This window comes from Sebastes umbrosus, chromosome 16, assembly GCF_015220745.1.
Source record: "Sebastes umbrosus isolate fSebUmb1 chromosome 16, fSebUmb1.pri, whole genome shotgun sequence".
In the NCBI taxonomy this organism is placed as follows: Eukaryota; Metazoa; Chordata; class Actinopteri; order Perciformes; family Sebastidae; genus Sebastes; species Sebastes umbrosus.
In genome coordinates, this window is record NC_051284.1 from 29,285,013 (window position 1) to 29,309,369 (window position 24,357).

At 40.5% G+C, this 24,357-nt stretch overlaps 1 protein-coding gene across 6 annotated transcripts in view; it reads left to right on the top strand.

Moving 5' to 3' along the window:
* klc1a (kinesin light chain 1a) overlaps nucleotides 1-24,357 on the top strand; it is a 61,346-nt gene that overhangs the window by 6,107 nt on the left and 30,882 nt on the right. For 5 of the 6 annotated variants that reach the window (XM_037747030.1, XM_037747033.1, XM_037747032.1 and 2 more), the window contains exons 2-7: nucleotides 3,257-3,524; nucleotides 5,627-5,857; nucleotides 6,810-6,888; nucleotides 13,695-13,923; nucleotides 15,696-15,783; nucleotides 20,456-20,557. In XM_037747030.1, coding sequence (XP_037602958.1) covers nucleotides 3,258-3,524; nucleotides 5,627-5,857; nucleotides 6,810-6,888; nucleotides 13,695-13,923; nucleotides 15,696-15,783; nucleotides 20,456-20,557 — 996 coding nt within the window. In that variant the 5' untranslated portion in view covers nucleotide 3,257. Of the gene's footprint in view, nucleotides 1-906; nucleotides 1,038-3,256; nucleotides 3,525-5,626; nucleotides 5,858-6,809; nucleotides 6,889-13,694; nucleotides 13,924-15,695; nucleotides 15,784-20,455; nucleotides 20,558-24,357 lie in introns of those variants that run through there. The other variant, XM_037747031.1, reaches the window with a different exon arrangement.

Sequence of the window (24,357 nt, forward strand, 5' to 3'; positions counted from 1 at the left end):
TAACTGACATGATGTTCATTTTCCTAATTAACTGATTACTGGCCAAAGCAGTAAGTTATTAGTAGTGAAGCAGCCCACCTGTTTACTGCAACATAATTAAAAACTCCAAATGATGGTTGGTTACAGGGGTGGGAAAAATAATCGATTCACCTATGTATCGCGATTTTTTTTAATGCCAGAATCGATATATTTGCTTCATTTGAGTCTATGCGGAGGTAGAAGGAAGTTACCGCTTTTAGTTTTGTCAGAGTAAAGTAACGTCATATCCGTTCTGTATCCGTCACTCAAAACAAAAACAAACAGTAGCCGGCCGTAGCGATCACAAACTGGCGGAGGGTTCGCGTGGATACGACCCGCACCCTCCCATTTTAAAGGGAACTGTATATGCAAAATACATATATGGAAATAAAATTGATTGGATTATATTCACCAGAAGTATAAAACATTACATGTCCCTTATAAATTAAAAAGAAAATACCACTAATTTGTGAGGGAAATGTCTTTATTCTTTGATTATTGGGTGACTGGAAAAAGAGTTAATAAATAATTCCTGACATCAGGACATCTCTAGCTACATACATGCTGAAAATCAAACATTTGTATTGTATTAATTTAGATATTTTACAAAGTAAAAGTCCCTAGAAGTGTATGATTCAACTTGATCTAGTGTTAAATAAGTTAATTAAATCGCAATACATATCGGATCAGCACCCAAGTATCGTGATAATATCGAATCAGGAGATAGGTGTATCGTCCCAGACCTACTAATTTTACTCGTGCTGCTCAGCTCTGCTCACCTGGAGCTGCTGTTTTTCCATCTCGTCCTGCACACAGCTTCCTGCCCAGCTGACAGCTGATAGGCTGCAGGCTGGTTGCTGAGTCACATGGAGCGATCGGAGCTATAGCCCTTCCTCCGTCTGCCTCGTCTTCTCCGGCAGGTCTTCACATATTGTTTTTTTCTTCCACTGAAATGGGAAATCTGAGGCAGTTCAGGACAATCTGTCTTCACTTGGTACCATAGCAGCTTTTATACTCAGGTGGGCAACCTGGTTTAACTCTTTGAATCATTACATTAAGGATAAGATTAACGTGAAATCAGTCAAATCATAGAGTTGTTTCATTTCTGTATTTTTCACGGAGTAATGCAGTCAAACAGAACTTCCGTCAGTGTTTCTGTAATTATTCAGCTTGCAGTTTCAGTTTGATGTGCAGAGATTTATTCGGAAGCTCGCTACAAGTGCTGCCGAAGCGCTCAGTCATAATCCTCTTAAGTTTCTGTGTGTTTGTGTGTGTGTGTATATGTGTGTGTAGTGAATACAAAGCAAAGAAAGTCAGGATTGAGTGTGAAGGAATGCATGTGGAGTTTGTTGAGGTTCAATGTCAGAAGAGCTGATATTAACCTGCAGTGTTTTTGGCTAATATGTGCATAATAATGATAATAATAATAATATCCGTTTTACCTATTACACCTAATAAGTCTACCTCCTTAATCACCAAGGCTGATTCAGGATCTGATTATGTGCTATGACCGCATTATGGCAGCACTAAGACGCTGATTATTATTGGAGATATTATTGTAATCATGAATATGAATGTTTAACGTCTGTATTATTTTACTGTACAGTATTTTGTAACTGCAAACTGCAGACTGTAAACATGGCAAAATTATACCAGACTATAATTGTTTATTACTCGGCTTTGTTGAATACTCGACTTTGATTGGTTAATAACGGCATTCTAGAGTCTGTTATTTCTTTATAGCAGCCTGTTGCTATGTATAACAGACTGTTGCTATGGGCACAGTTCTGATGTTGGAATCTGGAGGACAGTTTTTGTGTCAAATTATTGATTTCTTAGTAAGTAGCCGTGTTATAAGCGAGATAATGTACAGCTAGTGGGTCATTGTTGTGAAATAAAACCGCCGCATAGTCCGATTAATTGCAATTAACTATGGACAGTCGTGTGATTAATCAAGATTAAATATCTTAATTGATCAGGCCCTAATAATAAAAGGTTAATACTTGACGGCCGTGTATCGATACAATACTGCCACGCAAAACATTTCGATACCATGCAACAACCCCTAGTATTTGTTTGGTGATTAAAACTGGCTAGAGACATGGAGGGAAAGCTAATAGATGCTGACTAAAGATGCAGCACTAAGTTTGTGGTTACCAAACAATAAAAGACTGGTAGCTGCCACTCAGCGTGTGATTCAAATTCTCTGCTTGCTCCTTTCAGAGTTTTTCTTTCTGGCAATCCTCACCTCATATCTGTCGTTATCTGTAAACCACACGCAGCCCACAAGCCTCACATCTGGATTTGAACTGTCAGCAGGCGGCAGGTTTATCGTCTGCGGTTTGGTTTCAGCTTTTCATCGCAGCCGCACCGACTCCTTTTCATAAAGCATCTTAAGTGATGACGCCTCAGTTTTTAAGAGCACTTCAAACAGGATTTTCACAAATGCGACGTTACATTTAACCTTTGTTTATCCAGCTGCTTTCTCTGCTGCAACACCCTGCTGCTGTCAGTGCCTCGCCCAAAGGCAACTTGAGTTTCTTATTACTTCTGTCAACCTGAACCACCTTGACTCCTGAACCAAGAACCGTTCAGTCACACACCCATGGTCTAACCTTTGGTTTAATGTTGTTTCTCACTCTGAGCCAAGTATTGATTTAAAGGGAGAAGCATCAGTCTGTGTTGTGGCCATGAGACCAGAAAAGGTCAGGAGGATGCAACTTTGAATGAAACATCTGAAGGTTACGTGTTTGCTCATTAATGATTTAATCAATATGTCACTCATGTCTGGTGAAACCCGATCCTGCTGGTCCTGTCTCTGACATTTTAATAGTTTTTGCAGTAGTTAACTTTAATCCTGATTAACCTTTGTTGCGTTAAATGTTATTTATTTTTCTGTCTGGACTTAACAAGCATAGAAGTTATGAGACGAGTGCGTACTAAAGTCAACAAGTTCAGAGAAAATATATAAAAATAGAATAGAAAATAATTTGCTCTCCTGCATTACAGCATGATGTTTGTACTCTAAAGTTTTATGAGGACATCCTGGTCAGATTGATTTTACGCAGCCTTTTTTCTGTGTTATGTAAATTTATACAATGTTTTGGCATTGAATTTTCTTGGTTTGATTTGTCTGATCTCCAGGAACATACAGTATAAAGCTGCGTTAGTTTAAACAAGTTTAAAGTGGATTTATACATCACTTTGACTTTAACTCTCCCTGTTGTTGAATCTGCAGGATGCGTGAGGACATGTCCACCATGGTGTGTGTGAAGGAGGAGGAGGACCCTGGGGAGAAGCTGTCCCAGGATGAGATCATCTCCCGGACCAAGCAGGTGATCCAGGGCCTGGAGGCCCTGAAGCAGGAGCACCACTCCATCCTGGACGGCCTGCTGGGCACGCTGCGCTGCCTGAAGCAGGACGAGGAGGGCGTCTTGGTGGAGGAGAAGTCCCACATGATCCGCAAGTCCCTGGAGATGCTGGAGCTCGGGCTGAGCGAGGCACAGGTACGGGTCCACAGCTTCCCACAGTCTGTCAGTCATTGGTGAATCATTATCAGCTGAAATATCAGGCCTGTTCTGTTATGTATAAGTACTCAATATTCAACAGATCCAGGCTTCATAGGGACATCTATTGAGGACCATTTGTGTTCACAAAGGGGTACATGCTGTTGTATGCACACCACATTATATAATAATCAACAGACTAACCTTTTAGATATTCAGAAAGCATGCAAACACGTACAAACCTGGATTGTAAAGTCCTGGATTGATGCTGTAATTACCCGTCGGCCAAAGGATCTCGTCTTCAACTGCCTATAACATCTAACATCAGACTTATATTTTGAAAAAAAACAAAACTATTATGAGGGCGGGAAGACTAACGGGAATAACAGCCATGTAGGTAACAGTTTCAGCGCCGATTCAAACACTTTTTTTGTCGAAGGGTGTGAACCAGTGAACCAAACGAGGGGGGGGGTGGCGGGGTTCTTCAAGAAAACACATGAAGAAAATAAATAAGGTTAACATTTTTGTTGCTGGAGCTCTACTCATTTGACAGTTTATACTCTGGTATAGCAGCACACAGATTCATCGCCCTCTTTTAGCCCCAAATCCACACCAGAGGTGAGGCATCAACGCTGCATAAGGAAAGAATGCCTTTATTGTCATTGTACAGAATACAACAACATTAGGAGCGCTACTCCTGATCACTGCAATTAAAAGACAACAAAAACAAAACTTAAGCAAATAAGTAAGTAAAATAAATAAACAATATCATTTTGAAATGGAATAAGAGTATTTATTGCGCGAGAATAAATGTACTGATGAGTTAATTTACTCAGTCTACAGTATACCGACTTTGTAACCGTGTCACTGTCCTCAGAACCAGCTGTCCTGTCAGCAGCACAGCTCCCTGAGGAGCTAAGAGCACAGCAGGCGACAGTAACCGTGTTCACCAGGCTGACGAATATCAGACGTTCAGTGTTCATACATTTGTTAAATAGAGGTGTATCTGTTTCATTAGAAAGAGGAGTGACAGCCGGACAGAAAGGCTCCACAAATGCTTCAAAAAGGCTGCTGGTGTGATGAATAAACAACAAGAAAATGCAAAATACTCTCTTGCGATCATGATATGTCTCAGGCTTTTATTGTGAAAAGTAAGGACAGAAGGACTGGATCTGGTCTGCGCTGCCTTTGTCAAGGTTGAAAGGAGTAATAAAGTTTGCGGTCTTGTTTCAGACTACGGAGCCTCCCTGTTGTAGTTCCACAAAACGTGATTGGTTGATGCCTTTATTCAGGATGCGAAAGCTCAGAAAATCAACCTCGTTCCAGAAAAAAAATTACGTCACTTCTTCGCAGCGTAATATTGACATGCAAATTAATTGCATGAAGAAAAAAATGCTCCCATTGTGTAAAGACCTTAAGAAAACAAAGCGTACACACTAATTCCAATGCAGAGTTCTCAAGTTCATACACCATGTTGTCTGTTTTAAATATCATTTGTTGATACACACAGTATTCTAAAATCATTTTTCAGAGAAAGTCTTAAAACTCTCACTTGATTGTGTCGTTGCTCAGTTGGCAAATGCTGTGCTATGAGTCACCGATGAGTCACTGTTGATGCTTTAGCCTCTCATCTCCATCTCCCAGTAGGCTTTGCCTATTAAATATACAATAGACTGCACCATGCACACTCTTAATGTCCACTTTCAGCTTTTTGGTTAGCTTGCAGTTATTGTAAAGTGTAATTCATATTTTTCTGCATAATTTTCCTGTTCTAACATCCCAAATGTCTGTATGCCTCAAACTCTTTGTCTAATTACACCCCTCCCTGCCTCGCACCTTACATAATGTGCTATTAGCTGGATGCTTTTACTCAAAGTGCCTCACAGTGAGAGAGTGACTGGGAATCAGCGTGAATATTGTTATGAGCCAACTCATACAAATGAGATCATGTTCAAGGACTGTAGCTCAGGGATAAGGGGAACAGTGTCTACTTAATCACCCCAAAGACAGACTAAACATCCAAAATATGTGATGTGATTAATATTGAACTATGAAGCAACTCTGGTGTGTAAAGACCCCCCCTTCCCCTCCTCTTGGTCCAGGTGATGATGGCTCTGTCGAGCCATCTGAGCTCGGTGGAGTCGGAGAAACAGAAGCTCCGGGCTCAGGTACGCCGGCTCTGCCAGGAGAACCAGTGGCTGAGAGATGAGCTGGCCGGGACGCAGCAGAAGCTGCAGAAGAGCGAGCAGAGCGTCGCCCAGCTGGAGGAGGAGAAGAAGCACCTGGAGTTCATGAACCAGCTGAAGAAGTACGACGAGGACTTGTCCCCATCTGTGAGTCCCCAGGTCTTCTTCAGAGTGTGTTAGCATGCCTCCATGGTTAACATGTTTCAACATACATCTTAAAGAGTAGGCTGATCTGATATAATGGATCGGTATCGGCTTGGATACTGACCTTATGAAGCAGATAGGGTATCGGTCATGAAGCGGCCGATCCAGTTTCTTCTTCAGCATCATTATAAAATTCTGTTTTCGCCATTTGTTACTTTCATTTAGTCACAGTGGGACTCAGTTTTTAGTGACACAGCAATCCTTGGCCCTAATGCTACCTTATATCAAAATTAGGGCTGTCAATCGATTGGAATATTTAATCTCATGATTGTCCATGATTAATCACGATTATCATAAATTAATCACACAAATTGATCATTTTTTATCTGTTCAAAATGTACCTTAAAGATGGATTTGTCAAGTATTTAATACTCTTATCAACATGGGTTGAACCAAGAAGAAAGTGCAGCAGTTTTGCGGCAAAAATGTTAACAAATGAAATTCTTGGACCTTTCATGAGTCAAACAAAAAGGAAAAACATCTCTCAGGCTGTCCTTTAGTGGTTAATTTGTTCTGGCTTTAACTACGTGTGTTAAGAGAACGCCTACAGTAGTTGTTCTGCTTTTAAATAAGTTTGTTTCTTCCTTTTTGAAAGAGTCTTATTTCCAGCTGTACCTTCTCTCCCTCTGATTCCTTCCTATTTTGGGGGGATTTTAAGTCACTTCCCTGAACTCCTTATCAGCAGCAGAGTCTATTAAAAGCTATCAATATAAACAATCTCAAGTATTTTAACACTTTGAAATGTGCTTTGCTGGTCCCAGGCAAAAGAACAACTGTGTCAGCAGATAAATAAGAAGCTGGTAATGCTCTTTTATAAACTTAGAGAACACTTAGTCAGTTCATTCATTGTCCTCCTCCTCCTCCTCTTTCACTCCCTCCCTCGCTCCCCTCTCAGGAGGAGAAGGACTCTGATTCCAGTAAAGAAACTCTGGACGATCTCTTCCCAGATGACCAGGACGACCAACCCCCCGGCAGTAAGTGTTCCTCTTTCCTCCTCTTCCCTCTACTCTGGGGGGGGATTCTCAAGCATTTTCAGTCCTGGACCCAGATATGAAATGTAGATCCCGGCCTCGGGATGTAGATGTTATTGCAGGGGTTCTCTCGTCATGTGGAAAGATAGTTTTCTAAAATGTGTTGTTGAATAGTTGAAAGAAGGGCTGTCAATCACTTCAAATATTTAATCGCGATTAATCGCACATTTCTTATCTGCTCAAAATGTACCTTAAAGGGAGATTTGTCAAGAATTTAATACTCTTATCAACATGGGACTGGAAAAATATGCTGCTTTATGCAAACGTATGTATATATTTTATTATTAGAAATCAACTATCAACACAAAACAATGACAGATATTGTCCAGAAACCCTCACAGGTACTGCATTTAGCATAAAAAAATATGCTCAAACCATAACATGTCAAACTGCAGCCCAACAGGCAACAACAGCTGTCAGTGTGTCAGTGTGCTGACTTGACTATGACTTGCCCCAAACTGCATGTGATTATCATAAAGTGGGCATGTCTGTAAAGGGGAGACTCGTGGGTACCCATAGAACCCATTTACATTCACATATCTGGAGGTCAGAGGTCAAGGGACCCCTTTGAAAATGGCCATGACAGTTTTTCCTTTGCCAAAATTTAGCGCAAGTTTGGAGCGTTATTTAGCCTCCTTCGCGACAAGCTAGTATGACATGGTTGGTACCGATGGATTCCTTAGGTTTTCTAGCTTCATATGCTACCAGAATCTAGTATCTAGTGTATGTTAATGCATTATTATCGCATTAACTTTGAGAGCCCCAGTTTAAAGACATAGTTACCTTCAGCTTCCATAACATGAAGACTCTGCAGGTGAAGGCTGTGAATAATGATGTGCAGGTGAAGGCTGTGAATAATGACGTGCAGGTTTGTCTTCCAAATTAGATTTATTTTTTTTCTGATGGTTGCAGTAATTTTGAAAATGTCACCGCTGTAAAGTTGATTCGTCCTCTGGAAACAAAACATCAATCTTATGTAATATATACCAAAGCTTAGTCAGTGGATGTCCCTAGAGTCAGATTATATATCACATAATATACTGTATGGTGGTGAGTTTCTCCTGCCATACATCAGTTTTCTGAGCTTTTCTGAAGCCTCATAAATCTTTGTTTCTTCACTTTCCCCGCCTCGCTCTGCCACCCTCACACTGCTCCCGCTCTTCATGTCCACCCTCTCCCTCAGTGTTTGATGGGGTGGTCTTTCAGTAGCTTAGTAGCCCAGACAGTAAAACTGTGTTGGCTGGAAGGGCCCATTAGTCAGGACCTAGTTTAGCCTGGAGGGAGGCCAAACGGGGTGAAAACCTCCCAACTAGCATGGTGTTATATAGTTCCAGGATTTCTACAGTGAGTTCTTTTTGTGTGGCTGCTTGTCAGGTGAAATACTGTTTGGCAAAACACTACCGTTGTTATGAACTCTGGCTTTGACCATACCATGGCAAAAAGTGAAAGTACATCATTCTGGTTAAATTCAACCTGTTCTTCTTTGTGAAACCAAATACAAGACTTTGGTCTCCACAAAAGCACAGCAAAGACTTTGTTCCCAAACTTGGCGTTGATAGCTTTTTTTGCACCAAGGTGATTCCCATTTGGCTCCTGGCACCAGTTTGTCAGCCAGTTTAAATCGCTGACAAAATGGACAGCAGACTGGTTCACACTCCCAACTGCTGTAGATCACTCTGACTGCCAGACTGCAGCTCTGTTCACTCCACTTTCTTCTTTGTTAAACTGTTTAACCTACGAGCTGGAGGTTCGATCAAAATGGAAATTTTATCTTGCAGAACTCTTTTAATGAAAGTAATAAATGTATGAACTGAATATTGAATTCAGTCTTTGCAACCAGGGCCGTCCTCGACCAAAGAAATTCTTCTTCAACTAACATTCATACGATTTTGACGACTTATCGATTAGGTGATTTAATTCTTTCTCCACAAAGAATCACAACTATATCAAATTTGCATTGATTTTTAAAATGATCTTAACAATATGAGGTCCAGTCAAATGCTGTACTTGACTTAGTGGTCGGTAGAATAGTGAATTTATATTCAATAAATTATTCAAAGCCTGATATATCTTCTTCCTCTGTGCCATAGAGCTGTCCAAAAACTATTAAAAACATGTTCCTTCATTACCATGAACACACACACACTGTAGTTTATTAAGACTCAATCCCACAAACACCGTCCTGCTGCCCAAAATACTCACTAGAGCACCAAATGTGGATTAATCCGCCGCTGAAAATAGTCCCCAACAAATGCTCTATTTCCTCCTGTTTGAGTAACATTTGCTCAAAACTACAGTGCCCAGCTGTTAAAGGAAATTACTGAGCCTGATTTATGGCTTCAGTAGGAAGTAATGGGCTTGGGCGGAGAACCAGTGATCTGCAGGGGAAATGAAAGTCTTACTATTGCACTATTGGCTTTGACCACAACAAAAATATAGAATAACTGTGTCCTTTAAGAGTCAGAAAGATTAAGAAACAGTAATGTAAGCTACACATTTGCAGCATATTTTAAGTCTGATGTTCTTTAAGTTTCTTTTTACATTGAGCAGCTTTCCCTCTTTGTGTTTCTGCTCTCAGAGAAACCAGTTTTTCCACTGTTTTTTGTGCAGACCAGGATGTGTCCAGCGGTATTTCGCCACTCTCACGGTGTTTCGTGGGTGTAATTTCAGGTTTTGATCCAGACTTCTCTGTGTTTTTGGGCCTAAATTATGACTGCAGTGCAGGTTGTAGAGCAGAGGAAGCAGAGCAGGTTGTTTTTGGGATACTGTGCCAAATTAAAGGACCACATTTTGTTTCATGTCTTCAAATGAAAAACTGGCTTCATTATGCTGTTTTTCAGCCTTTTCCCTAGCAGCACAGACTGAATTATTAGACAGGAGAGACAGACTTTAAGAGAATATAGCTGTGAGTTGTGTTGGGGAATAGGTGGAGCATTTCTACAGCATGAATCTCAATAAAAGGTGCAGCATTTAGAGGTTATTACTGCATAATGATTAAAGTAGATAAAATTACGTGACAGTTCTTCTCTGAGTTATTAAGATAGTAGCGTCATTGTAAAGGGTATATATCAGAAAGTCCTGGAGCTGCAACAGAGAAGGTGGATGAGCTGAAGATTTATTTATAAAGATTTTTATCTTTATTTTGTTGAGGATTTATACCAAAGGATAGGGCAATTATTTGGCAAAAATAAACACAATTCTTCATATCATTTGAACAAGTAGTTATTAGGACTGCCTTCTCTTAGTCAATCAGTCGACTAATCGGTTATTTTGGTCTTAGTAATTTTTTATGCTTTTTTTCATGCTGAATGACGTATTTCCAAGAAACTTCTGAGCACATCTCTGGTAAACACCAGATTTAAAGTGGTGCTTCTGTGTGATTCTCTGTGGAGAAACTTGATTAAATTAACTAATCGAATGAGTCCTAGTAATCAAGATTGAAAAATCAATTAAAAATTGGCAACTGTTCACAGCACTTTAAAATTAAACTGTTGGTAATTATAAGTGGAGTTTAAGATAGACACAATTAAAACGAAATCACAATGCAATAATTATTGCAACCGCACCCATGTGCACATGTCTCAGACGCTCTTTGTTGTACACACCCACACATTCCTGCTCACACCTACGCCAGTGCTTACAGTAAATACAATGAAGTAGCTACATTTGAGGATAGTATATACAACTCTTAAATGACTAAAAATAAGAAACAGATGGGTGGCAGCCTGGAGGGTAGAGAAGCAGTAGTTTTATTGGTTTCATGTTGCCAAACTTAAATCTCTGCTCCTCGTCCTCCTTCATGGCATTAACCCTTTAAAAAACGGGCTTCCCGCGAGCATGATCCTGTTTAAATTAATATAAAATAAAAACCGTAGTAGCTAGAACATTCAATCTTTTTGCGCAGAAAGCCAAGTCTTCGGTCTTTGACGTTTGTGATGATGTCATTACATTATGTGCGGTACAAATGGTGAAATGCGTGGTGGCGTCAGAGTATTTCCTCGCTGGAGATTATTGTTTACGTGATCCTGTTTAAATCGATGTTAAATAAAAACTATAATAGCTATAACATTTATTTATTTTTAAAACATTTCATTTATGAAGTTTTCTGACGCTCGGGATGACCTTGTTACGTTGCGTTACGTTAATTGTGTAACAAAATCAAAGCGCCTTTGCACTCCATCTGCTTTTAAAAATGAGCATATCTAAAAAATGTGCATAGTTCAAATAATATATGGAGTGTTGAGAAATATTTTTTTCTTGTTTTTACATTTGGAAATCTTTTGGATCAATATATTTTGTGACTTTATTTAGTAACAAATTTTTATTAAAAAACAATTTTCATTTTATTTATTTTATATATTTTTTAATTTCAATACTTTTGTCAATTATTATAGTTTATTGATTTATTTAACCTTTTAGCTTAGGTTTTAGGGATATAAAGAATTTGAAGATACTCCAAGAAATGACATCACAATAAGTAAAAATACCAACGTAGGCACTGGCGGACCATATCTATTGCAGAGCTCAAAGGGTTAAATAAAAGCTAGTAAATAAATCAAATGTACAGATGAGCCGATTCGAAATCATGGCAGTACTTAAGTATTGTGTGTTTTTGAATGAATGAAGAGATTGAATGGATGAGAGGATGGTAAGGCAGCAGTAGCAGGCCGGTACATGCTTCCTTTGCTGGTATTAATCCTCTCAGCGGAGCTGCCTGAGACTCTGTGTGGGTGGGTGTGTAACACTGGAGGAGATTAGATGTCTTTTCCTCCTCGACCTTTTTCAGACTGCCTGAAAAGCTTTTGGGGTTTTTGGTAAATTACCGTCAGCAGGAAAGAAGATAATGATGATGACAGCTCTGCCTTTATTTAAATTGGCCCTAGGCTTATATGCACTGGTTTTTCTGGACAAATATTTACATTTCAGTCATTTGGCTAACTCTGTTATTCACAGTGAGTTAGTTAATGAGCTTGTAAAGATTTGGTGTCCTGCTCCTGTAGCTTCAGTTGAACCTGCAGTATTTATTAAAGGGGTGTTCCAGGGATTTAGTGTTGCACCTCCAAAAAGATTTTTAAAAGAATGGTGGAAAGCAGAGACTGAGATATCTTAACTTTCACTTTTACAGTTCAAGCTCTAAAAATGGTGCATCCTACACTTCCCATAATGCAGCTTCATGGCTTTTTTTTTCATTTTATAGTCCAAATGATTAGAAATATAATTGCTAAATGCATTGCTAATTACATCCTTTGTATGTGTTGATAAATACAATTTATTTGCTCTTTAGCACCTGTTGATTGATGTAAATACTGATTATCAGATGCTGTTGGTCTTCGCTGGACATTTTTGTTGTACTGTACTCTGTTCTGTAAGCATCATATTCATTTAACAGAATACACAAAATAATTATAGTCAGATCTACTCATGCTTTTGATCGGGCAGTGATATTATAAGTCTGTTAATTTACGGCAGTTGTTTTCTTTTACCAGCTGTTCGTCCTGCATTTGGCAGCTTCAACTGTGTTCCCTTTAGTCTGGATTATGTGTTTAACTTCTTCGTATTTGTCTAATATTATAATTCGCTCTTGGTTTGTAAAGTGTCCCGCTCTGCTGACAGTAGAATTGTCCATGTCTGTGATTGGTCATATGCTGCAAACCCCGCCTCTTTATGTGAACACGCTCATAGCCAGAATGAGAAACCCTGGGTTGATTTACAGAGTTGATGAAAAACCGTCGTAGGACCGCTTAGCGGGTTAGTTAAACCAGATAACGAGAAGATACTCTGGGTATGTTGAACTCGCTTCGTAGTACAGGCCTCAGCTCTTCTTCAGAGTAAATATAGAGCTGCCTTCTTTTTTAATAAGAAACCCAATCAGGTGGTTTCCTGACCTCTTGCTCACACACACACATTCATGCATTCTTACACCCACACTTACAGACAGACGGACAGACAGACCGGCAGACTGCATGTCATGAGAGACATTCCTCATCTTGTCCTCCTGACCCCGTTAAACGTAACACACAGAAACCCGGCACTTTTGCTGTGCACCGTAGCAGAACGGGGACAATGTTTATGTGTGAATAATCTTGTTTGCAGGCCGTATGTTAACAGCCAGCTGGTATTTGTTTGTTATGGTTTCAGCTTTGACCCATTTGTAGGAACTCGAATAACTAACGTCTTCACGGGATTATTAAAAGTTGATTCATATTCAAACAAACAATACAAGAAGTCAGTGTGTAACCTGTTTGTTTTTAAACAGTGCGGACGCGTCTTTAACACTTTGCATTTGACTGCTGAAATATCATTTCCATTTCAACATCATTTAATAGAAAAAACTACTAAATTATCCAGCAAGAAAGGTAGAAAACTCAGTGTGCACAATGCCAAACATGACGTATTTCCAACCTCTCAGTCAGAATTTTAATCTTTTCTTTGTTTTATGTGATGGTAACTTGAATATCTTTGGGTTTTGGCCTGTTGGTCGAACAAAATAAGGGTATTAAAGTCGTCATCTTGGGATTTAGGGAATTTTATAGAACAAATGATTAATTGATTAGTCCAGAAAATAAGCAGAGGACCAAAACTGTGTTTTTTTTTTTTGTCCTTTCATGGAACATTTCACAGTTTCAGATGATAAGAAATATCTCTTTCTATATGAGTCCTTTCCAGATTATTCCCCAAATGAAATGATGAGGAGCACAGATCTGTGTGTCCTGATGTCTAATCTTTATCTTTCCTCCGTGTGTCTCCAGTCCAGCCAATTCACGGCAGTGCTGCGGCAGCGGCCGCCCAGCAGGGAGGCTACGAGATCCCGGCCCGTCTGAGGACCCTCCACAACCTGGTGATCCAGTACGCCTCCCAGGGCAGGTACGAGGTGGCTGTGCCCCTCTGCAAACAGGCCCTGGAAGACCTGGAGAAGACGTCTGGACACGACCACCCAGACGTGGCCACCATGCTCAACATCCTCGCCCTTGTTTACAGGTTGGTCTATCAAATCATTTATCCTGGTTCCCAAAATAGTGTCCTAGCCATCCGGCGATCATTGATCAAGCAGGCAGTTCCAGGAGTTTACCAGCAACATTACAAAATGACTAATATTACTGACAATATGTCTGGCTCTGTTTCACCGTCCTCTTTCAGTTGTGTAACAGTTAATTGTAAAACTAAATCAAAACGATAAAAATAAGTTTATTTAATCAGATTTGGGGGCATATTTTATTGATTTTTAATATGACTTAAGGTTTAGATAAGAGATTTTTTCTCTGTCAAGTTCCTATGATGATAATATTAAACAAAAGCAATCAGTGTTAGGAACAATATTCAATTCACCCTTCGCTAAGTCCCGCCCCTTGAACACAGACTGGCCAATCATAGCGTAACATCGGCCAGCTTTGACCAGGGTATGACAACTCTCCGGCTCTGCTCGTAGACTCTCATGCAATCGTTTTAGTCTTTCTTCATTTTCAAGCTGCTTTTTGTCGATTTTGAGCTAGTTGTGGACTGGTTAATAGTGATACTAGTCTAAATCGTGCATTAGCACATCATTAACGCTAGCTACAGAAGATATACTGAATGTTTCCACATGCTGCTTTTGCTTTTTAATGATTGTAACAGTGAATAAAGACCTACCCGGCTTTACAGGAACAGTTTTGTTCCTTAATTTCATGTCTTCTGTGTCGATCGCCAGGTGATGGTGGTTCACTTTTACTCTGTGATCTGTAGCTTTAGCTTCTTTCTTTATATTTTTTTAACCTGTTTTCAGTGCTGAATCAGTTTAACATCCTGATATATCCTTCAAACGCATATTGTAGACTCTTCTGTCTGCTTCTCTCTCAAATCGCTTTCCCAAAATTTGCTGAATATTTATTCAGTTAGTGACAGCGTGGGCTCTATGGTAGCTCTAACAGAGTAACAGCGGGTGGCGGGGCTTAGCGAAGGGTCAATTACTCTTCTTTTTTTTAATATATCACACTGTTAGCACCATGAAAACAAGTCTTTACTAGCTTGTAAATCCTTAAAGTCCTGGGCAACATTTTACAAGCAAAACAAACAAACAAATTTTTCCACGATTTGAGAATGGAGTAGAAGCCTGTTAGTGAGTGCTGGGACTGTGGTTTGGTAGTTATTAATTAAAACAATTGTTTTAACCTTGTTGTTGTCAAAGCACAATTTGAAATGTTTTTTTCCAGAGAGAAAGATGTGATAATGGTTCCAGCATGTAGACCTTTTGTCACCCTCACAACACAATGGCATGTCCCTTTAAACCTTTGGGTAACAACCCTTAAAGAGTTGTGTGACAGGCTCCTATAGGACCTCCCAAATGATAGTTGGATGCCTTTCTACGTCAGAAGTGGATCGTGGCAAACATAGCAGACACAACCGAAGATTTACAGTACAGTAATAGAACTGGGGAAGTGTTAATTTCCCAGCTCAAGAAGAAAAGGACAAAAGACTGACACACAAGAGGGTTGGATCCACGTTTCTTACTTCCTACAAATCTTATCCATTGAATAGTCGGTGGCGTGAATAGTCAGGAATGAGAGACTGGGTCGACTTGTCTTCAGCAGACTGTTGCATTGACTGTGGGAACTGCTGCAGAGCTGTTTGGATCATGTCACCTGAAAATAATGGGCTGTTAGTGGAAATCGTTAGCGTAGTTTATGTTTCTTTTCTTTCTGTGCTTGTCTGTCCGTGTGTGTGTGTGTGTGTGTGGTGTGTTTCTGTCTGACTCTGTTTGCTTCTGTCGGTTTCAGGGATCAGAACAAATACAAGGAGGCAGCCAACCTGCTGAATGATGCTTTGGCCATCAGGGAGAAGACTCTCGGCAGAGACCATCCAGCTGTGAGTACATCTGTCTCTGCATAACACAAAAGTTATTAACCTGTGCTCTGTTTTTCTGAACAAAATCTTTTGTGACATTGCTATAATCAGTTTTATCTGAGATGTTTTATCCTGTATCTCACTTCAACATAACAGTTTTCAAGGGTAGATCATCCTCGCAGCGAGATACAGAAAAACACAAGTCATAATTTAGCAACTTGACCCATATGTAAAACATTAAAGTGATGATTTAACATTTTTAGAAAGGTGTTTATTATTATTTTTTTGCTGAGAGTTAGATGAAAATATTATTACCACTCATGTTTGTACATGAAGCAACAGCAATTAAGTTGTTAGGTTAGGGTGTTACCGATTACACTGGACATTTTACAAGAAAAGATGAGGCTCATTATGTAGAGCGTTTACTTTGGTCTTTAACGTTGGATAGCTGTTTGTCTGGCCTCTCCGGGCGAGCTTTTTGCTGCAGGATCACATTTCCGCCCGGCGCTGCTGTGCCACACACACCAGCTGTGTCCAGTCTGTTCACTGCATGTCGATTAACGTTATGGTTTCCCTTATAGCATTGGGTTTAGATCTGAAATATTGTCAAATAGGCGCTTCTGCTTTTTCAACTACGATACAATATAATAACACAACTCTCTCTCTCTCGCCCCGTGTGTGAAATCTGAATCCTGCTACTCGGAGCTGAGACTCCGTACGGAGCAGACACTTTCACTTTCAGTTTGTAGTGTATGTTGTCTGACTCTGTATTGATAACACAGCGCCGAAAGTTGGGGGCGATGGGCAAGTAAAATAATCACAAACACCGTCTAACACCGTCTAACACCGGTAACACCGACTACCGCGGCAAGCCTAACATAAAGATTAGAAGCCGCTAGCCTTATCCTGTCCAAAGGTGACAAAAACCAGCACTGTAAAGATCACTAATTAACACGTTCTACCTCATTTATTCAAACAAAAACTGAAGCTTAAAAATTATAAGTTGTGGCGTTATGAGAGGTTATGTGCCGCTGCTTGTGGGCTGTTCATTTTGGCTGATTCAGGCTATCTGTTTCCCCCTGTTCCAGTATTTATGCTAAGCTAACCGGCTGCTGGCGGTAGCCTCATATTAACAGTACAGACAGGAGAGTGGTATTGATCTTAACCTGGCAAGAAAGCCAATAAGCATACTTCACAAAATGTGGAACTATTCCTTTAATATAAAGAGCTCTAAGCATGGATATCCTGGCTGTAGTGTAATAAACACATTAACCTGAGTTAGTGCAGTTAATGGAAAAGAAAATAAGGGCTCTTTATCTTGTTAGACTCACACTCTTATTGTTGTCTAAACTTATCACCCGTTACTCTTTAATCAGCACCTATTTTCGGCTGCTGCAGTGTCCCGGTTCCCCCCTCAGGGGATCAATACAATTCATTTCAAAATGTTTTCCCCTGCTCCCCTTCAGGTAACACATATAACAACACTGACAGCCATAATAACAGTGCAGCCAATGTTTGGATTACAGTTTTGAGGCATTTATCATCATTAAAGAACCCATGAAGCCACGAGTGAGTTTCAGAGTTGCTAAGTGGTGCTCCTAGATGCAATGTACTCCTACGAAAAATGAAAGTGCAGTTTTAAACCTCTAAATAATAGGAGCTTTAACTGGTTTACATTTAGATAATAGGTTTGGGTATTTGTTTACATTAATAGACCAGATGCTGAATTTCCTCTATTTCATAACTTTTTATTTTTAGGTACTTTTTAGATGCAAAAAGAAGGATAATTTCTCCATTTTAGAATATAGTTTGACAGTTAAGAACAAAACAACAACTTCTGAACCACCGATAAAGTTTTAATGCTTTCCTAGTGGAAGACAAAAGTACATGACACCCTAAAGCCTCTTGGGAAATGGCTGTTGTTTAGGCCACCTAACTTATACATTTTTAATTACACCTGTCTTTATTTCTACATTTCATTTGTCCAAGATTGTGACGGCAGTCCGGAACGATCACAGTGAATTGATCCACTCCTGTTCTCAGACCCCATTAACCTCTGTTTGTCAAGTGTGACTGTAAACATACAGCAGGTCGACTAACTGTGTTAACCCCAGCAGGCCTGTGTCTCCACTGTCTGGACCTCCATCACTCTCCACTTTGTGAAACTGAGGTTAGCCCTCTCCTCTCCTCCCACCTCCATCCTCTCATCCTGCCACCAGGCCCTGATCCTTCCTTTTCCACAAGGAAATTATTTTTTTTCAGTGATTTATCATCAGAAAATCATAGTTTTGGAAACAATATAGCCGGTTATCTGACACTGATTCCTCTCACCTTGTTTTTCATTTTAAATCCAGCTTGGTTTCTTCCTCCTACAGTATTCCAATCCTCTTATTCTACTCACCTTTCTTTTCGCCCTTTTTTTGAATGTTCGCTATTGAGAACCGGTTCCAAATGTACGACAGCCAGGTGTTCATTAAGAAACATGATCTTGAAGTCCTCTAATTGATGCCTGAATCAGGTTTGAACTCTGCTGGTTATGTGTGCACCAGCACACGTACATTGTGTTTACATAAGAGCTGATTGGGAGGTCTGGAGCCAGATCTAACTACGCTGAACCAGTGCTAAAGAAAAGTCCTGCTGCACACATTATCAGTCTGGTATTGGGGGAAAAACGCATCACTCACAATCGTCTTGGGCGGCGCTAAGCGCAGGACGCAGCGTTGGTGCCCTTGCAAAATAGACGGGGTGGACGGGGCGGTGAGTGCCAACTGAAGTACACGGCCAATAGCACGCTTATACCCACAGTCTACATCCGGTGAGTCAGACTAGATGGCAGGTGAAGGTTGGGCCTTGGCATGGTGACTCCTGGCTATGAAAGCCGGATCCAGGGAATGGAAGGAGCTGAAGCGAGTGTGAAAGGTGAAGTAGTTATTGAACAAAAATCCTGGACAGGCTGTAGTCTCTCCAGGGGAACGTATGGAAATTGTTAAGAGCCCCTGAGCCCCTAGAGAACAAGAGAGTCAGACACAAGAAGCCTCTGATTGTGGTTTCTGCCTACGCGTCAAACAGCACTTTGAAGTATCTGGTTCTCGAGTCTCAAAGTGGGTTCCTCCTGGAGAGGATGCTGCCTGGGGACTCCGGGGATCTGCTGCTACCAGTTTTCGACGTAAACAAACACCACATTCAGTGTTGAGTAGTTCAGTGTCTCAACCATTTTTGTGATGAGCTGACTTGACTCAAGTACCCCCTCCCCTGTGACGCCACCTGTGCATGAAGCCAACATATTCAGCCGTATTCAAGTCATGAAGTCTTGCGTTTTTTTTTGTTTTAGTCATCCATCTTAATGTGCGACAGAATAGATATTCTTTATTACATCTCTCTACACCAGCTACGTAGTGACTCGGGCCTTACTCGCATAACTGTGACCAAAAATGTCCTTTTTCAAAATGCTTTTTTGAGCTCACAGCAGTACGTTACTGGATGAACACATGCTACGTAGCTGGTACAGACCATGTGTTGGCTCAGCACCAGGTTTATTTAACCATTGCTCGTTTCTTGAGGAATGAATATAATGACATACGCACTAAGTGCCTCTGATAATCAGAAATTGGAAATACTTACGTACTTACGTTACAGTTGCTCTTATATAAACATAAAGAAAGGTAAGAAATATAATTAAATTAAGCTACAATATATAAGTAAATAATAAAAATAAGAATAAGAAATGAGAATATAAGAAATATGTACATTAAAGATATATGATATATAACATATTACCACAGTGCAAATTAGTAAATACAAAATGCTGAGAAGCTGGATCTATGAAGTGCGTTAAATATAAATGCAAGAATAGTATAAATATGATTCATAATAAATTATTGTATGAAGTAGTAGCAGCTGACGGGTGAAATAAGTCCAAGGACCAGTCTGTTGACTGAAGGGATGAGTTATAACGTAATGGTTTGTGTCTGATTTCCTACAGTATATACTGTATATACACATATACAAATCTTTCCTGGACACCGTACATTACTGCCACGGATAACTAGCGGACCACAGACCGCCTGGTTGAGAAACAGTGAAGTGGTTCATAAGAACACCTCAGGCTAAAGATTGATCATCTGATCTGCAGCCGTATGTCTTAGACACATGAAAAACTAGATCTTTTGTGCGGTCTTGTAGATTGTGAAGGAAAAAGTGAGAATCTACGTAATGAACAAAAACTTCTAATTATGGAATAAAGTTATGGAAAAAGTGAGAAAAAGACGACCTCTGTTTCCCCAGATAAATCTCCCTCCTCTCTTCCTGTTCCACTCCCATCTCTCTATCATTCCTCTAGTCACCTCACCCCTCTGCCCTCCTTCCTTCCTTTCCTCCCACTCGGCCCACATGGCCACCAGAAGCCTGTCTGAATCAGAGATCAGTGGTGACCTCCAGGCGCCTCAGTAGTCTCCCTCCTCCTGAGTGCACGAGATTCGTCATACATCTGATTGGGATCAAATTACAGCCCACCATAATAATCACTTCCTGTTTTACGCCCGTCTTCTTCCTCCTGGTTAATTACTCTCTCACCAGATCAATGGCACTTTGCTGCTGTGGCGGAGGCTTGCGGTTGCACACGGGTGAAGATGATTGAGGCTCATCACCAGTAATGAAAGAAATGAAATAACGAATGTGTTTGTGTTCCTGTCAGGTCGCTGCAACCCTCAATAACCTGGCCGTGCTGTATGGGAAGAGGGGAAAGTACAAGGAAGCAGAGCCTCTGTGCAAGAGAGCGCTGGAGATTAGAGAAAAGGTAGGTCAAAGGTCATCAAACACTGTGACAAAACAGATTCAGTAGCAGTTAAAACAAATGGTAGGAAAGCGTGACGAAGCAGCTGTTTCTACTTGTACTCCGCTGCCAACAGATGGTCATTTCTTTTCTTCTTCACCAACTTTCACTTTCAAACTAAAGTTTACTTTCACTTCACTTTCAGACAAACTCTGTGTCCTACTTAGGCACAAAACTCTCAAACACTAAGCACTCAATGTTTCACTCAAGTTGGCTCCCATGAGTCAGCAGAATGAAGGACAAACACTTAAAGTCCCTTTCACACAGGCAGTCTGTCCCTGAAATGTTCAGGAACATTTCCTGCATGGGATCACGTGTGAATGGGAGCAGGGATTAGGGCTGTCGCAATAAACGCAATATTGTAATACCAAGCTTTTAACAAGCGAACCACAGGGGATGGCAAGCAACTGTTGTGTTCACGTCTTTTTCTTTTTTGAATTCTTTGCAATGGGAGCGCCGCGTATATATACACTGTGCTACAAACGCCATTACGACGAGACGCTGAGCTTATATTCTGCGCTGAGCGCTGCATGTTTGGTGTTTTTTTTTTCTGGTCGGTGAGAGTTGAAAAATGTTGTAGTACCGGCACGGAAACTAAGCAATGTACTGCCGTGGACGCTACGTTAGTTCTGATCCGAAAGTCACACAATAACACAAATAAACGAACCGATTGCTGCAGCGGTAGACCACCAACTCCTGTGTTCTAGGAGGTAAAATGACTGTTTTTGAGTCTGGTGGCTTTGAAGAGAGCGATATAACAGCTTCAGTTTTCCGTCAGAAAGGGCTGTCTGATGGCGAGGTAAAGTGGTGAAAATATTCGAAATAAATGAATGAACACTTCAATAAATGCAAAAGAAAGTGTAACCACTGTTTTTGTTACCTCATGTTCTTAGTATTGAAATGTCACATTAGATGACTTACATTGTCCTCCCTTGACTCCTTCCTGCTCATTCTCCCTTCGCTTTGCATTGTTTAAAGATGTGTATCATGGTACAGCCTGTATATCTCAGGAGAGATCGTCATTATTTTGTCTGACCTCTAGTTTGGTGCTTACAAAGATGCTGCTCAGCAATCCTGAAAGTGTAGAAGACACTTTTTATTCACTACTCTGTATCCGTCCTCAGCTCTCGCCTTTTAACAAACCCCTCCTTCGCTCTCCTTCTCGCTCTTCTGAGAATGAGACGTCAGCTTTGGTTAAGCTGAGCAACTTCAGTTTTTTTCTTATGCTACTTAAACTCTGATGATAATACTCTCGCTTAAGCTGAAAGATTTGAGTTTTTCCTGCTCAGGCGAGGGGGTTGCTGCAGAGTTGCTGAATCAGAAGGATCCTTTTCCTTTTTATAGAAGCTCAGGAAAGCTCAGCTTATAAGTGAGTTTGCTTGGCATCGGGGAGAATAAGGAGATAAAGCTGTGAACTAGTATAGAAGCTTCGGACTATTCAGTTTGAGGGGAATTGAAGACATTTTGACACTGAATCCAGCATGATTCTGTGCTTTATTTTTGGACAGGAAAGTCCAGATCTGATGTTGATCTAAGTGATTATATTCAGTATTTGAATACTGACTTTATATTTTAAATCAAACAAGTGTCTGTGTTGAATATAATTGCCATATTGTCCTTCATGCAATCCAAGAAATGATCACATAAGTTGTCATCTAGCTACACTGCAACAGTGACTTCAAAATATAGTATTTGTTTTTTTCCAAACTATACTGACACTAAACGCTCTATTAAATGATAAGTCTGGTTATATTTTAATAGTTTATTTTGACTCAATCCCACATACACCACCAAATACTCACAAGAACACCAAAAGCTTAAAAATAGTCCCCAAGAAATGCACTATTTCCTCCTGTTTGTTTGATTAAAACTGCACCGACCAGCTGTTTTATTGAGCCTTTCTAAAAAATGAAATTATTGATCTGTTTTTAAAGATTTATGTCTTCAGTAGGAACCAATGGGCTCAGGGCTGAGTGCCACAGACAGCGGTACTGCTTTTTGCTAACGGCTGAGTGGGTGTTCACATTTGAAAAGAAGGCAAAAGAACACAGATGGACCAGCCCTTTAAGTTAATGTAGCAGAGAATCTGACTGTCTTATAACTACGACAACAGCCAAAGTTTTCTTTTCTGCTCAAATGTCCTTGAATAAGAAACTGAAGCCCTACCTGCTGCTAGTCGTCTTTGTTGAAATATGCATGTAGTCTGTCTCAGAGGATTAGAAACTAACTCTGAATTTCTCAAAAATCCCCATATTCTGTAAATATTTTGGATAAAACATGGATTCAGTCGGTTCCCTGTAAAGTAGAAGCTCTTCAGTTTAAGTTTAGATGAAGTTAGTGTTTCTAAGAGCTTCCCAGAATCCACCTCAGACTGCAGCACGTTTGGTATTTGAAGACATTCATCAATAAACACAATCAATTCCTCAGTGACCCAGACCTCGCCGTAACGCCTGGCTTATGGCAATCCTTTTCCAGCTAACGATGTTTACAGGAAAGCTGTCAGATGTGTTATGCTGAGCAGGAGGAGGAGAAGGCGTAGGAGGCGAGGTGTACTGTAGGTAGATAGCTCTGCACCATCCTGTGGATCACAGCGAGGCTGTCCGTCTCCAACAGGGAGGGAGATGATCCTGTAAGGGTTTGATCTCAGACCTCCTGCAGATTTCTACTTCAGTACTCTGAAGCCAAAAGGACCAAACAAGCTACTTGGTTTACCTTCTTATCTCTGATACTCTTTTAACTTTTCAAGTGCTTTTCTTTCTCAGTTTTTCCTCTGCCCTCCCTCTGTTCACGTCTCCTCCCTTTCTCCAGTGTTTTTCATGCAGCAGAGAGAACTCGCTTTCTCTGACTTAATGTCCTTTTCTCTTTTGCATTCTCTCCACCTTCATCCTCTTTGCAAAGGGAAGTGCCAGGAAGGAAAATGAGATTCAAAGTCTCCTGTCTCGCCTGTCTCCTCTTCTTTCTCTCTCTCTCTCTATTCTGCATTTTTTCGTTCCCTCTGTCTGCTGGTCAGTCAGACTCAGATAAAACCCTCTGCTGTTTTCTAGATCTGGCCACCTAGTCTCTAATGATCCTTCTGCATCTCTTTCACGCTCGCTACACTCCCCTCTGATGGCGTTAAGCCTCCTCAGCGCACAGGAAAGGCTTACACCGCTCTCATATCCACATTAATGCAAAACACATTTTCTGCTTCTTCTTGCTGTGTGCAGAGAGCAGGATATCGTTCTCTGTGATAAATGCTGTTTGTTGCCGCACTGATGTGTTTGTCCTCTGTACTCTGCTTTTATTTAATCAAGCAGGTCAATAAGTCCACAGGTCGAAGTCTTTTAGGAGACGCCTCTGTAGGTTAGATCGGAGCGAGAACACCAGTCACAGATTTAATTCCCAATATGGTGTCCTGAATTTATGGGTCTAAAATAGTGCATGTTATGCAGGTAATCTGTACATTGCTACTTAGAGAAATGTTGTTAGTAAGTAATGTTAGACTCAGCCTAAACTTCAAGATCGGCAACTTTACAAATAAGCCTTAGAAAGCAGTGAAAGGGTCAACGCAACCTGGCAAGAGATGTAACAAATAGTGCCGATGGTCAACATATTGGCAGCTTCGTCTTCCAGGAAATCCAAAATTACAAAACTAAACATGAGGGTTTAAACTGGGTTACTCATTTGGACCTAAAGGTGGACAGTGAGGGAGGAAATTGGATTTTGTTTAATGGAGAGAAACTGCAAAATGACTGAGTACCAGGTGGTTACCGGCTGTTGGTAGT